The sequence below is a fragment of the Anas platyrhynchos genome, chromosome 1 (genome assembly GCF_047663525.1).
Source record: "Anas platyrhynchos isolate ZD024472 breed Pekin duck chromosome 1, IASCAAS_PekinDuck_T2T, whole genome shotgun sequence".
NCBI lineage: Eukaryota > Metazoa > Chordata > Aves > Anseriformes > Anatidae > Anas > Anas platyrhynchos.
In genome coordinates this window covers 74,787,013-74,799,689 of record NC_092587.1, presented here as the reverse complement: position 1 = coordinate 74,799,689, position 12,677 = coordinate 74,787,013, and the positions used below count along the sequence as shown (strand labels likewise).

Here is a 12,677-nt window from a genome sequence, read left to right as displayed (position 1 = left end):
TGCTGTCCCCTTTCTGCTGCTCTTCCTTGGGTGGTGCCCTCCATGCTGCTATCCCACCTACCTCTCATGGGGTGACAAGGGGATGTTTGCACACCTAGAGCTCCTCACTCCTCTCTCCTCTGTGTCCCTGCCATAGGGGCTAGCTGATGAGCAGACCAGGCACTGGGAGAAAGTCTCATGCTGGGAATTTAGCCACCTGTTCAGGCGGCACAAACCTGATTCCTGGGCCAAAGAGCACATATGATTCTTCTGCTCTTGGCAGCTTCAAGACCTTGTCCCGCAGGCCACACACAGCTCAGCGTCTCCTGTTGATTAGATTGTTTTGATGTCTCTCCCATTCAGAGCCTGTGGTGTATCATTTTTTCCAAAGCAATGGGCCCTTCAGAAAGGCCTTCGGTCTTTGCCAGCCAGAGGAGCTGCAGCCGAGTGTGCCTGGTCCGCTCATGTGAGCTTCCTGTGCTCCGGGGAGCCCAGTGCAGTGCCAGTGCTGCAGCAGGAGGAGAACAGTGCTGCTCTGCCAAGTTATGCAAGTTGGGGTGGGTTAATCAGCTTCTGAGGGCATTTCCAAGAGCTGTGGGTGGCACCTCTTCAAAACATTCCCATGAACGTGGTGAGGTCAGTAAAAACAGGGTTCAGGCAATGAAGCTTTGAAGCTTCTTCCTTCCACCCCCTCCAGCATCAGCTGTTTACGAAAGTCATACTTAAAGATTTTACTTGATGGCTCCCAACTGCATATTTTGTTTGAGATGCAGATTTGTGCTTTGCTTTGGGGTTGGATAGTGCAAGCAGAGAGGTAGGAGGAAAAAGGACAAAGAGGTTTTCTCTGTTGTGAATTGAGTAGGGTTTGCTGAGCACATTGGGTGTCCTGCCACCTCAAGCCCTTTTCCGCTTATGTTGGGGAACCTGGAGAGCTCACAGCACGTCTCAGATTCACAACGCTTTTACCCCACAGTGACAGAGCTGACTGGCAGCCGTCTAAGGCCAGGCACCAACCACAAGGAGAGCGAATGTCAGCTGCCTTCATCCCTCCTCACCCGGCAGAGCTTCAGGGCCACTGGGGCACGTGAGGCCACGTGGGGTACAGGCAGCCCATGCTCCTGTGGCCATCTCCCTCCTGTCCTAGTGGGCTTGTGCTGTGGTATGGTGGGGAGGTCTGCATGACCTGTGGATCAAGAGCTTTCTCTGAGCTCACTAGGTTACTGGTTGGGTTCTCTTCTGTGTTTTCTTACTGTAGCACCACAGTGAAGTTCAGCCCTGCTATAAATAGTGGGGTGTGCTGATGCCGGAGCAGTTATCTCATTTTCACAGGCTTAATAAAATCAAATGACTTAGATTCACTCTTCGGTAGCATCGGCATTTGCAAGTATAGGAGCATGGGGAAAACAAATCAATGGGAAACAAAGCTGCAGTGTGGTTTTATCCTACCAGGAATAGGAGGCGTACAAATGGTAAACAGCCCATTGCCTGCTGATGCTAGGGCGTGCTTTACCTTAAAGAAAGGTTAATCCACTCTGAGCCTGGGCTAATGCTACACTCCCCTGACACTGCAAAACCATCAGAAGGCAAGTTTTTACTTTGCTAGATAATTTCTCGAAAGAATTTAATCGTGGATGCTGGTGTGTGTTCAGCATTTGTTTAATTTGGGTGTGTCAACACACTGCCTGCCGGTTTTGCTCTCAGATACCTGTTTTATATTTACCTTTTCCCACCTATCAAGGAAGAAAGGTAGTGTAATGTAGGAGAGCAGACTCGGCAGGGAGAGTGCAGCAACTAACTTTTGGAAAAGTGTCCAGCATGAGGGATGTTTTTGTATGGAGAAAGTAGCCCCTGAATTTTCAGTGACAGTTACTAGGAGTTGACAGCTCTCATCTTTCTCTAGTAGAAAATTGAAGGGGACAGAATAATGATTTAAAAAAAAAAAAAAAAAAAAAAGATCTGCATCATCATAAAACAGCTGTAGTGCTATTAAAACCTCCTTGCACATGTGTGGGGAGATCCATTTGTATTCTCAGAGCTCCAGCATCTTGCACACTCCAAAATACATGACTAAAGTAATCGCCATATAATGTTATAAAAAGCCCTTATTTGTGATACAGCAGCTGCATTTCTGGCAACAAATATCTTATTGTCACCCCAAATTCAATTAAAAATTCACAAGATAAAGTGCTGTCCTTACAGAGAGTAGCCAGCACATCCAAAACAAAGAAAAACAAACAAACAAAAAAACACAAGACAGAATTAAACAATCTTCCTGTATGATGCAGAAATGCAAGTCTATTTCTGTATGAAACTTTTAATTATTTTACCTTAAAAGGTATTAAGGGCTGCCTGAAGATCATAAACCTAGTTTAAGGTTTGTCTTCCTCAAAATCCCCTGGTGAAATTAGAGGGGTTACATTAAAAAAGGAAAGGAAAGGAAAGGAAAGGAAAGGAAAGGAAAGGAAAGGAAAGGAAAGGAAGAAAGAAAAGTGTATTTACTTCTGGTTAGCTTTTCAAAATAATAAATAAATAAATAAACACCTTGAGCAAACAAAGATGCTGTTACTTGTGGCTCCCCTCTGTGGTGGAGCAGCAGCTCTGCTGGTATGCCTCAGCCCATGTTCAGGTAGGGCATGAGTCCTCCTAGGACACGCTGTGTTTTGTTCCTCTTGTTGACTTTTTCTTTTAACCTCTGTCAGCTGCAAGGGGCTTGTGACTGCCCTGAGATGCCTTTGTCCTTCACTAAAAGGGTTCTTCTGGCACAGGGAATTCTGTAAAGAGTGGGTGCTCCAGAAAGCCCACATCTGGTTGTCAGTGTGGCACAGGGGTAGCGGTAAATGAATGAAACTGAAATGCTGGTAGCCTAATGCTCTTGTGATGGGGAAGAGTTTTCTATTCTTGCTGGTTGGCTGTTGCTTTAAAAAAAAAAAAAAAAAAAAGGAAAAATACAGAAGTTTTCCATTTAAGATATGGTGATGCCAGTATTTCATTTTGACATAATACTTTCTAAAATTCCCCAACTGTCCAAGTGCAATTTTGTTGAGCTGCTTTTGAATTCTAAGATATCAGGTAGGTATTCCTTATCCTTGAAGTCACCTCTGGATAGTGTTAGGATTTTTGTTCATTTTTGCTGTCCTTCTGGTAGTCCTTAGTATTTACGGAGTCTGAAGATGCCACAAAGCCATCCTGCACATCCAGCTGTGGGAGCTACCCCATCCTCTTGCTTCTTTCTTTTACTTTCCATGCTCTGCCATCTCTTCCCTCCTCCAGGCTGGGCTCAAGCCCACCAGAGGTAAATTTTCCCAACATTAGGTGTTTTTTTTTTGTTTGTTTTGTGTTGGAGAGTGGGTAGTAAGTCCTGGTAACTTGGGATAGTTTTATAATACAGTGGTGTTTTTGTTTTAAATGGAGTTTCTTATATATTAAGAACAGTGCTTTTCCTGTGATTTCTATAGTGTCTAAGATTTTGGAGATGGAGAGTAGGAAAGAAGTATACATATCCACTTTTTTTCCAAGTGAGTAATTATTTGATGTGCTCTGTTTCAGTGCATGTTACCATGGCGATGACTGCAGGGACTACAACATCCTTTCCCATGAGCAACCACACCCGGGAGAGAGTGACAGTGGCCAAGCTTACGCTGGAGAACTTCTACAGCAACCTAATTACCCAGCACGAAGAGAGAGAAACAAGGTACCAGCTCTGCTTTCTCTCACCTTTCTCCAGCTTTTCTTGGTTGGCTTTTGTCAGCATTTGTTCAGGAGGAGTTTCAGCCCCGTGCACAGAGTGGGTCTCAGCAGGTTTTCATTACTTGATAGCAAAGAGCTCATCACCTAAAGGCGCAGCTGCTGTCTGTGCTGGCAGACCTGTGAACATGCCCTCCTGCACCAAGCAGTCACTGAGTGACTGAGCGCCTCTGCTGTTGAAGTTCTCATGAAACTTATCACCTTCTCAAATTATTATTACTTTATGGAAACCACTCTGTGTGTGGTCTTACTTTGCTGCACATGTGAGGTTTTCACTTGTGTGCGTGGTTTTGGTGGCCTCTGGTTCCTTCACATGTGCCACAGGGAATAAACCTTACAGAGGCAAATGCTGCAGAGCTGCTGATGTTTGGTAACTTGTTTTTGTACAAGGCAGTGGCTTGTGGTGTTTATTCATGCTCTGCAGTGCTGAACTCATGCCAAGACTCATAAACTCTGCCGAAGAGAGTGTGAGAGACATGGGGAACAGGGTTGATGGTTTAGAGGTGTTTGACAGGATGATGCAGTGAGGAAAGGAGGCAGAGAGCTGTTAGAATGGAAGTAGATGGCAGGAAAGAGTGGAGGGCTGGTCACAAAGAGTGTAGGGCTGGTAACAAAGTGTTGGAAGGCTCTTGACTGGGAAGGAAGAGTTTTGGGGGTAACATTGTACCCACCCTCTAAGTTTCTTCTGTGTGATGCTGACTGGTACTCTGTGCGAGAAAGTATGCGTTGGTCATCTCTGCTTTAACTCCTCATCAGTGCACAGCTCCACTGTGCTGAAGTGCTGCTTGAATTAAGTGTCAAAGCGCCAAGCACTTGATTGTAATGAATGTTGTGTTTCAGATTGTCAGCAGTATGTGAAATTATCATTCTCCTGCTAATATGTTTTTAATTGAGGGATTTTCAGTCAAGCAGCAGGGTTTCCCTCTTCATCATATTTAGTCATTATCCCATGTAACTGAGTTGCTTCTATTTAGGCGAGTAGTCTGTCTACTGAGGGATTTTTTTTTAGGGGACCTGCTGCACTTCCTCAAGTGCAGGAAGGCAGGAGCAGCCTGGCACCCAGCACTTGAACTGTGCTGTTGCCAGCAGGTGACCAGCTTCCTGAAGCTGCACCCTGACAGTCGTACAGAAGCACCCTGGGGGTGCACAGAGAGAGTTCCAGTATCCACACTGGCCCCTTGCTGTGTGCAGCCTCCCTGCCATCTGTGGGATACTCCAGGCTTCGCACCCCGCATAGAGCCTCCCCGCCTGGCCGGCACCAGCAGCAGGAGTCCAGGAGGGGCAAGCCCTGGCCCAAGCAAGACATGAGAGGAGGTGGTGGCAAATTCAGGAGGGTGCAATGAGTTAGCATGAGGCTAAGGGAAGCAGGACCAGTTGTGTGATCAGGGAACAGACAGCAAGACTGGGAGCAATGGTGGAAACTGGGGCTGTTTTGAGGTGCTGGAGGTAAAGCTGAGATGGTTTTTCCACCATTTCAGTGTTTTTATCAATTAGGAGTATGAGTCAGAATAACCAGCCTTACTTGATGATTATATAAAGAAATAGAAGTCCATTAGGCTGATTATATGATTGGGCCTTTAGTGCCTATTTCTGGAATCATATAAGTACATGCTTAAATTTACTTACACGTTTTCAACAGGTTTGGTTACAAGTGAGGAAATGTATGGAGTGGGCAATAAGTTCTCAAATTTCTGTTTGAGTCAAATGCTTTGGTATCTGGACTATGTCAGGAAAAGGGGTCTTACTGTAGTGTTATGGTGGTTTTTTTGTTTGTTTTTTAATTAAAAAAATAAACCTCTTGTTTTACTCCTTTGCAGGCAGAAGAAACTAGAAGTGGCTATGGAAGAAGAAGGGCTTGCAGATGAGGAGGTAATACAACTTGAATAACCTTTGAAGAGATTGCTTTGTTTTTGTTAGCACTTCTTAAAGTTGGAATTTGATGAGTTTACAGGCACATTAGCTGTCAGGACAGTAAGTTTTAGTTTGTAAGTGAATGTTGCTTTTGTAAATAATGAAGCAAGCTGTGCATATGCTTGAATGTGATGCTTTGAGTAGCTGAGGGCTTTTCATACCCCTTTTTAGTCATTATGAAGCAAATGACCACAGCAAGTATGTAACATGCTTTTCAAAATTTAAAATTGTTTGGCATGTGATTTGGCTACAGGCAAGAGAAGGGTGAGATGCACTTGGGTAGAAAGCAAAATGCTGAACCACTTTTTTTTTTTCTTGATTTAAACAATAAAGCAGGTGTTCCCATGATCTATTACGATACAGATGTGAAGGGAACTCTTTCCAGATGGCATGTCTCAGAACTTTTCTGAGGTTTATCACATCATTGCTGTCTGTACTTCTTCCAGAATAGACACTGGAATAAATAGTAACAGCAGCCTCAGTCATTTCTATTTATTTCTCATTTTTTGGGTTGACATAACTTCTGGAAAGAGGGAAAAGTAATGTTGGTGTGTAATGCCATCTTGTGGTTTTAAATAACACAGTCGTTGTTCTCCAAAATCTAGCAGACCTGATTGATGGGTTTCATTATCAGCCTCTGAGATATTTTTGGCATCTTTGGGAGCATAAGCTGGCATTTTTATTTTTTCAGGATGAATTCCATTGATATTTTTATAGGACAAAATATATGGCAGGATTGGGACAGATCTTTCTTTCAAATACAAGTATTTTCCTGCCCTAAAACAAATAGATTTTGTTATAGGATAGGGTAAGATGGATTTCTGCTGCCTGTTAGACTCCTTGTTGCCCATCATTTGTGTTTTTGGCAGGGTACAAGTTTGAGCTTTTATTGATCCTTTATGCTGCTGAAAAACAGAGTCCTTGTCTTAGCTGGTGACTTTGGCCTTTGGTCTGATGCACCTTGTTTGAACCTATATGTTCTTTTCATTGTTTCTATTACTGCCTCTTTATACGTAAATAATAAGCAAACAAACAAACAAACAAAAAGCTGTGCTTGAGGCCTCTTCATAAAAGACTGTGGATCACACTTCAAGAAATTCAGGAAGATTTCTCCTTTTACATTTTCTTTGTACTCATAGAGGAAGGGAGAATGCTTTACAGGAAGAGAGATTATATATCTTGACTTTCTACTGTCAAATGACTTAAATTCTCATGTGTCTTCCTAGAAAAAACTGCGCAGGTCACAGCATGCTCGCAAAGAAACAGAGTTTCTGCGACTGAAGAGGACGAGACTTGGCTTGGATGACTTTGAATCTTTGAAAGTTATAGGAAGAGGAGCATTTGGGGAGGTTTGTGGCTTTCTTGCTTGAATGGGATATTAAAATTGGATTGAACATCAAAAAGAAACACTTTAATTAAAGAATAAAAAGTTTCAGTTGAGCAGTTTTATTTTAGGAGAATAGCTATTCGAGTAATTTTGCACATGTAATAAGACCAGTATGTACATGGATTTATCAAGGCCACTGGAAAAGGTCTGTTTCCTGCAGCTTCCCTTCCTATTAGCCCCAACTGATGTTGCCCATGCATCCACCCAGAAATGATAGATTTGCAGTTGCACAGCTCCTCTCCATAAGTCTTCTCTGCCCTGTGTCGTATCATGGTTGTGCTTACTCCTGAATTTTAGCATACTCAGTCTCTCAGCTATGTGGAATTTAGTGTGCCTGCTAGTTTTTTAAAACAATGACTGCTTCAAACATCTGTTCATCACTAGTGTTAGCTTTGTACATGTGCTTTTCAATGTTTAACAAAAGAACCTTTCCATGCCCACCAGTTTAGAGCCGTTCTTATGTTCCACACTGGGGTTTAGTTTGAGGTAGATGGGATTGATTGGGTTATTTTTCTCATTAAAGGTACGTCTCGTTCAGAAGAAGGATACAGGTCATATTTATGCAATGAAGATACTACGAAAAGCAGATATGCTGGAGAAAGAACAGGTTTGTCTTGTATAGGTCCCCTAGATTTCAAAGTTACTTTGCTTAGAAAATTACCAAATCTCTCTTTGGCAGGTATTATTTAGTCGTTATTTTCACTTCTGTAGTCCCAATAATTGTACTGCTGTCCAAGGCATCCATGGAGTTGCTAGGTCAGTACAACAGAGTAAGTAGAAGTTAGCATTCTTGAAAATGTTTTAGTTACAACCAGTTTGTAACAGTGATAAGGATGGTGTTTTTTTTCTTTTAGTCTCTTCCTTTATCAATGTGCATCTTATAGCACTTCTTTGTAAGAATACATTTAGAAGAAAATGCTTCTTGAAAAGCAATAATACGTCAAAGTAAAAACTGAGAATGTTTGATGTTGTCTTTTCATGGTCAGATACCACCAGCTGTCATCTTGTTTGTTGTTTGGGTTTGGCTTTGGTTTTGCTTGGTTTTGTTTTGTTTTGTTGGATCTTGAGATTGGAGTGGTTTTGTTTGTTTTGCTTTGTGTTTTTTGTTTGTTTGTGTGTGTGTGTGTGTGTGTGTGTGTGTGTTTTTTGCTTTTGCTTTGTAATCCAGAATTCACCACAAATTCCTGATAGGACAAAGCAATATGAAGAACTAGCAATAGTTATTTTTTAGCAATATGAAGAACAGAAATCAAGTGTGGATGTCTCAAGCAAAAGTGCAGCTAGAGAAAGTTGGGGTTACTTAGCCTGGAGAAGAGAAGGCTCTGGGGGAGACCTTTTAGCAGCCTTTCAGTACCTAAAAGGAGCCTAAATAAAAGGTGGGGAGAGATTCTTAGTCACAGAGTGTAGTGATAGAACAAGGAGTAACTGCTTTAAACTAAAAGAGGGTAGGTTTAGACTAGATATTACGAAGAAATTCTTCACCCAGAGGGTGGCGAGGCCCTGACACGGGTTGCGCAGAGAAGCTGTGGATGCCCCATCCCTGGAAGTGTTCAAGGCCAGGCTGGATGGGGTTTCAGGCAGCCTGATATAGTGGGAGCTGTCCCTGCCCATGGCAGGGGGGTTGGAACCAGATGGTCTTTAGGGTCCCTTCCAACCCAAGCTGTTCTATCTTCCTTACCTGTCCAAACCCATCATTATTTCTTATATTATCTTTCTCAGCAGTGGTACTGGTAGTACTACTACATTTTTTTTTTTTAAGTCATCCCAGGACAGACATTTTGTCTACTTATTGCTGTTTCCTTGAATGAAGGGAAGCAGAGGAGTATTATGTTCTGCCTCACAGCCAGGATGTGTGTGGTCTGCTGGCTGAAGCCCTGCCCTCATTTCATAACCTGATGTGGCAAGGAGGCTTAGATCACAGTCCACATTTAGTTTGTGTCTGTAACATTCCCCGGAGAGTATTTATTTGCTCTAACTTTCATTGCCTGGTTTGTTCAATGGGAAAGCATCACAGAAGACAAGTACGAGAGAGCTAGAACTTTCAAGCAGGGTGGCACTGTGAAGTTTTTCTGGCTGCTTTTTAAGCAAGGTTTCAATGTTATACTTTATAGCCACATTTAGAAGCAGAGGAGTGGAGGGTGGAAAGAAATCTTTTCTAATGTGAATATATGGAATAGATAGGGCTAGATAAATTAGAGTTGGAGCCTCTACAACAGAGAGGGAACGCATCGTCCTACAAAAAAGACACACATTAGAAAGATGTTAGAACTGAGGAACAGATGCAGAAGACTTGGCTTATTGGAAATATTGCTTGAATCTGGAATAATGGTACATATTTTCTTTACAGAAGTCACTTTCTGGTATCTGAAATGTGAAAGTCTTACAGCTATCAAGAAATGTTTTTCCATGCAGATATTTTTCATTTTCTTCCACAACTAGGGTACATTCTAGTAAAACACACACCCTTCCTCCTGTCTCTATTACTCTTAGTTTCCAGTGAATTCATGAGGTAGCAGCTCTCAGTATGCTTTTCAAAGACTCAACTGGGACTGCAATACATGTATCTTAAGCATGGTCAGACATTCCCAAGCTCACTTGCATAGGACCAACGTCAGCAGCAGTGGTGAATGTATCAGTTCTGGGCCACCTTTGTGCACATCATTTGATGGAAATGCTCCATCTTCCCTTCGCTTTTCTTTCCCCCTGCTAAAATAGCCCATGGCCATTTTTTGCCCTCCTTGAATACTGACCATTCAGCTGACTGTTACTTAAGGTCATCTCTGCAAACTGAGATTCATCCCAGCCCTTTTTCCCTTTGGTCGAGGTATTTGCTATGCAGTTCAAGTAAGCTTCACCATGTACACAGGTAGGAGCAGTCTCCGTGTGTCATTTGAAAGGGCTTCATGCACCATTAGTAGTACGTACAGTGTGGGTTTGGGAGCTAGATGGTTGTTTGCTGTATGTCAGACATTTCACAATGCTGAAGAAATAAGGTTTTGCAGGAAGTAATTTAGGCATTCTATCACTCTTGCAAAAGAGGATTCCACAGGCTTATCTTGCCGAGTTTAAACTGTGAAGTATTACTGTGAGGAAGCAGTTATTAACTCTTTATTTGTAAATGTATATGAAAAAAAAATGATAAATTCTGACATTAAACATTAAGCATCTACCATTTTACCTATTAGTTCTTGTGTTATTTACAACAAACTCTATTTTTTTCGAATAATTATGTCAATATCTGCATACTGAATTGCACATTAAATTTTTATTTGAGTTTGCAGTAGGGATGCTACCTTGCAGAGCTGACCATCATAACAGAGCTTTTTATTTTATTTTTTTTTAATGTTCTTAGTTAATTTTAGGATGCAGTAAAAATGGAATTGCAGTTTTCCACCAACTTCTTCAGTTCTGCCTGACAAACAGGAAGCTCAACAAGCCATGTGTTTTCTTTCTAGATACCACTTTTGTGAAGTTATGTAAATAGTTATTTTCAATATTGAGTTAATTTCTGTGGTTTTTTGCTGTGTGTTTTCTGAGGACTTTGTAGGGTCTAGTAAAAACTATGTAAAATAGGAGTGAAAGAAAGTATGAAGAATATCTTATTTGTATAAAGATCATGAAAATATATTTTAGGATTAGGAATATAGCATGGCATTTGGTATTGATGTAATTAAATAATTCTTTAATAACAGTATTAAAAAATTTTAGGTGGCCCATATCCGAGCAGAAAGAGATATTTTGGTTGAAGCAGATGGAGCCTGGGTAGTGAAAATGTTTTACAGTTTTCAGGATAAAAGAAATCTTTACCTGATCATGGAGTTCTTACCTGGAGGTAAGCTATATGTTGTGTTGTTACTAAGTTGTATAAGTACTTCTTCCTTAGCTTTGTTTTCAGCTTTCTAGAAGTGAAGAAACAAGCATGCTGTGTAATTCGTGATAGCATAAATTTTAATGATGTTTTAAGTGAAGTCCCGGTAACTTAACCTTTCCTGATTTGTAGGTGAAGGGGAAGGATTATTGGAAGATGTTAAAATAGACTTGGATTAAATAATAATTCTAGTCCCATGTTCTGCTTTTTACTGACAAAGCTAGAAACAGCTTTAAAAAAAGTCACTCTTGATCAATTTTAGTGCAATACATTTATTATGCGTTAAAAAATTGCTGCATTATTCAAGGCTATCCAATTAGAATTCCTATTTAGGATTGCAACAATTTTACACCAGTTTGCAGAAAAAGTATGTTGGGTTTGTAGGTCCTTGCAGTAATAGTTTTATAATTAGTAGCTATAATGCTAGTAACAAGTTTAAATTTGGAATCTAATGGAGTTTCACCATTAAAATGTTCTGATTTATAAGCTGTATTTTCTTTTTTTTTGATTAGGTGACATGATGACCTTGCTAATGAAGAAAGACACCTTATCAGAAGAAGAGACACAGTTCTATATTTCTGAAACCGTGTTGGCCATAGATGCTATTCATCAGCTGGGATTCATCCACAGGGATATTAAACCAGATAACCTCCTGCTGGATGCTAAGGCATGTGGTGTGCACGTAAACTATCTATGCTTTAAACATTACAATCTGCAGATAATGCCATTCACAGTGGTGCTTATCACTGGGAAACTGTAGCACCATACCAGTAGCTGGAATAAAGACAAAAAATGGTTGCTATCTTTTTATGGTAGAACTTCACTACACTTAAAGCAAAACTACCCTTGTGGTTGTTTTTTTTTTTGTTTGTTTGTTTGTTTGTTTTAGTTTGTTTGTTTTGTTTTGTTTCTTTTTTTCTTCTTTTTGTAGTTGGAAGGTCTTGTAAGTGTAGAAAGACCCACTCAGGGCATCCAGATGCTCGAATTCATACACATGAAAGACTGGTATAGTTTGTTAGTTCAAGAAGAAGGAAAGCATGAAACAAGCAGACAACACTAAATAATCAGTTCACTTCCTGCAGTTATCTCATTTGTTTTATTGTCCACTCATGAGTGGGAGCAGTCTGTCCATTTGACTGCTTTGTAGTAAGCTATGAAATAGACCCACTAAGTATCATACACAAGCCTGTAGAATGTCTAGCACTGATCTCTAGAAACCCAATTAAAACTAGGTTAACATCAAAACAGAATAATTTTGTGCTGGAGGCTTTTTCAGTCTCAGTGCAAAACAAAACCAAGTAAACTAGCTGTACTCAGCTGTTGCAGATGTAGCTATTCCCAGGAATTACACCCTTTTTAGAGAAAACACATTCTCTCCATACATCAAGAATCAGGCACTATTTGCCCGCTTTCCCTGGATTAGGTAGTCCTGTGCAAGTCCATCATTCACACATGGACTAAGAAGGCAAGTGCAGTTATGAAAACAATTTTTTTTGAACACTACCTTTCTAAATCGTTCTTATCTTATTTGGTGTTTTTTAGGGTCATGTAAAACTGTCTGATTTTGGGCTATGCACAGGTTTAAAGAAAGCTCACAGAACTGAGTTCTACAGGAACCTTACACACAATCCACCAAGTGACTTCTGTAAGTATAAGGTGTCCTAGGTAAACATTTAAATAGTTTTGAGCTCCAGCTATACCACATCATACTTCATTTCTGCTGGGTTAAACACAATTGGTCAGGCTGAGTGCATTTATTTGGATAACTGGAAATGCATGTGTTCCCCA

At 40.9% G+C, this 12,677-nt stretch overlaps 1 protein-coding gene across 3 annotated transcripts in view; it reads left to right on the top strand.

Moving 5' to 3' along the window:
* STK38L (serine/threonine kinase 38 like) overlaps positions 1-12,677 on the top strand; it is a 48,673-nt gene that overhangs the window by 24,169 nt on the left and 11,827 nt on the right. For all 3 annotated transcript variants that reach the window (XM_038183319.2, XM_038183314.2, XM_013105839.5), the window contains exons 2-8: positions 3,526-3,670; positions 5,541-5,592; positions 6,861-6,983; positions 7,545-7,628; positions 10,730-10,853; positions 11,402-11,556; positions 12,432-12,534. In XM_038183319.2, the coding sequence (XP_038039247.1) occupies positions 3,537-3,670; positions 5,541-5,592; positions 6,861-6,983; positions 7,545-7,628; positions 10,730-10,853; positions 11,402-11,556; positions 12,432-12,534 (775 nt within the window). In that variant the 5' untranslated portion in view covers positions 3,526-3,536. The remainder of the gene's footprint in view (positions 1-3,525; positions 3,671-5,540; positions 5,593-6,860; positions 6,984-7,544; positions 7,629-10,729; positions 10,854-11,401; positions 11,557-12,431; positions 12,535-12,677) is intronic.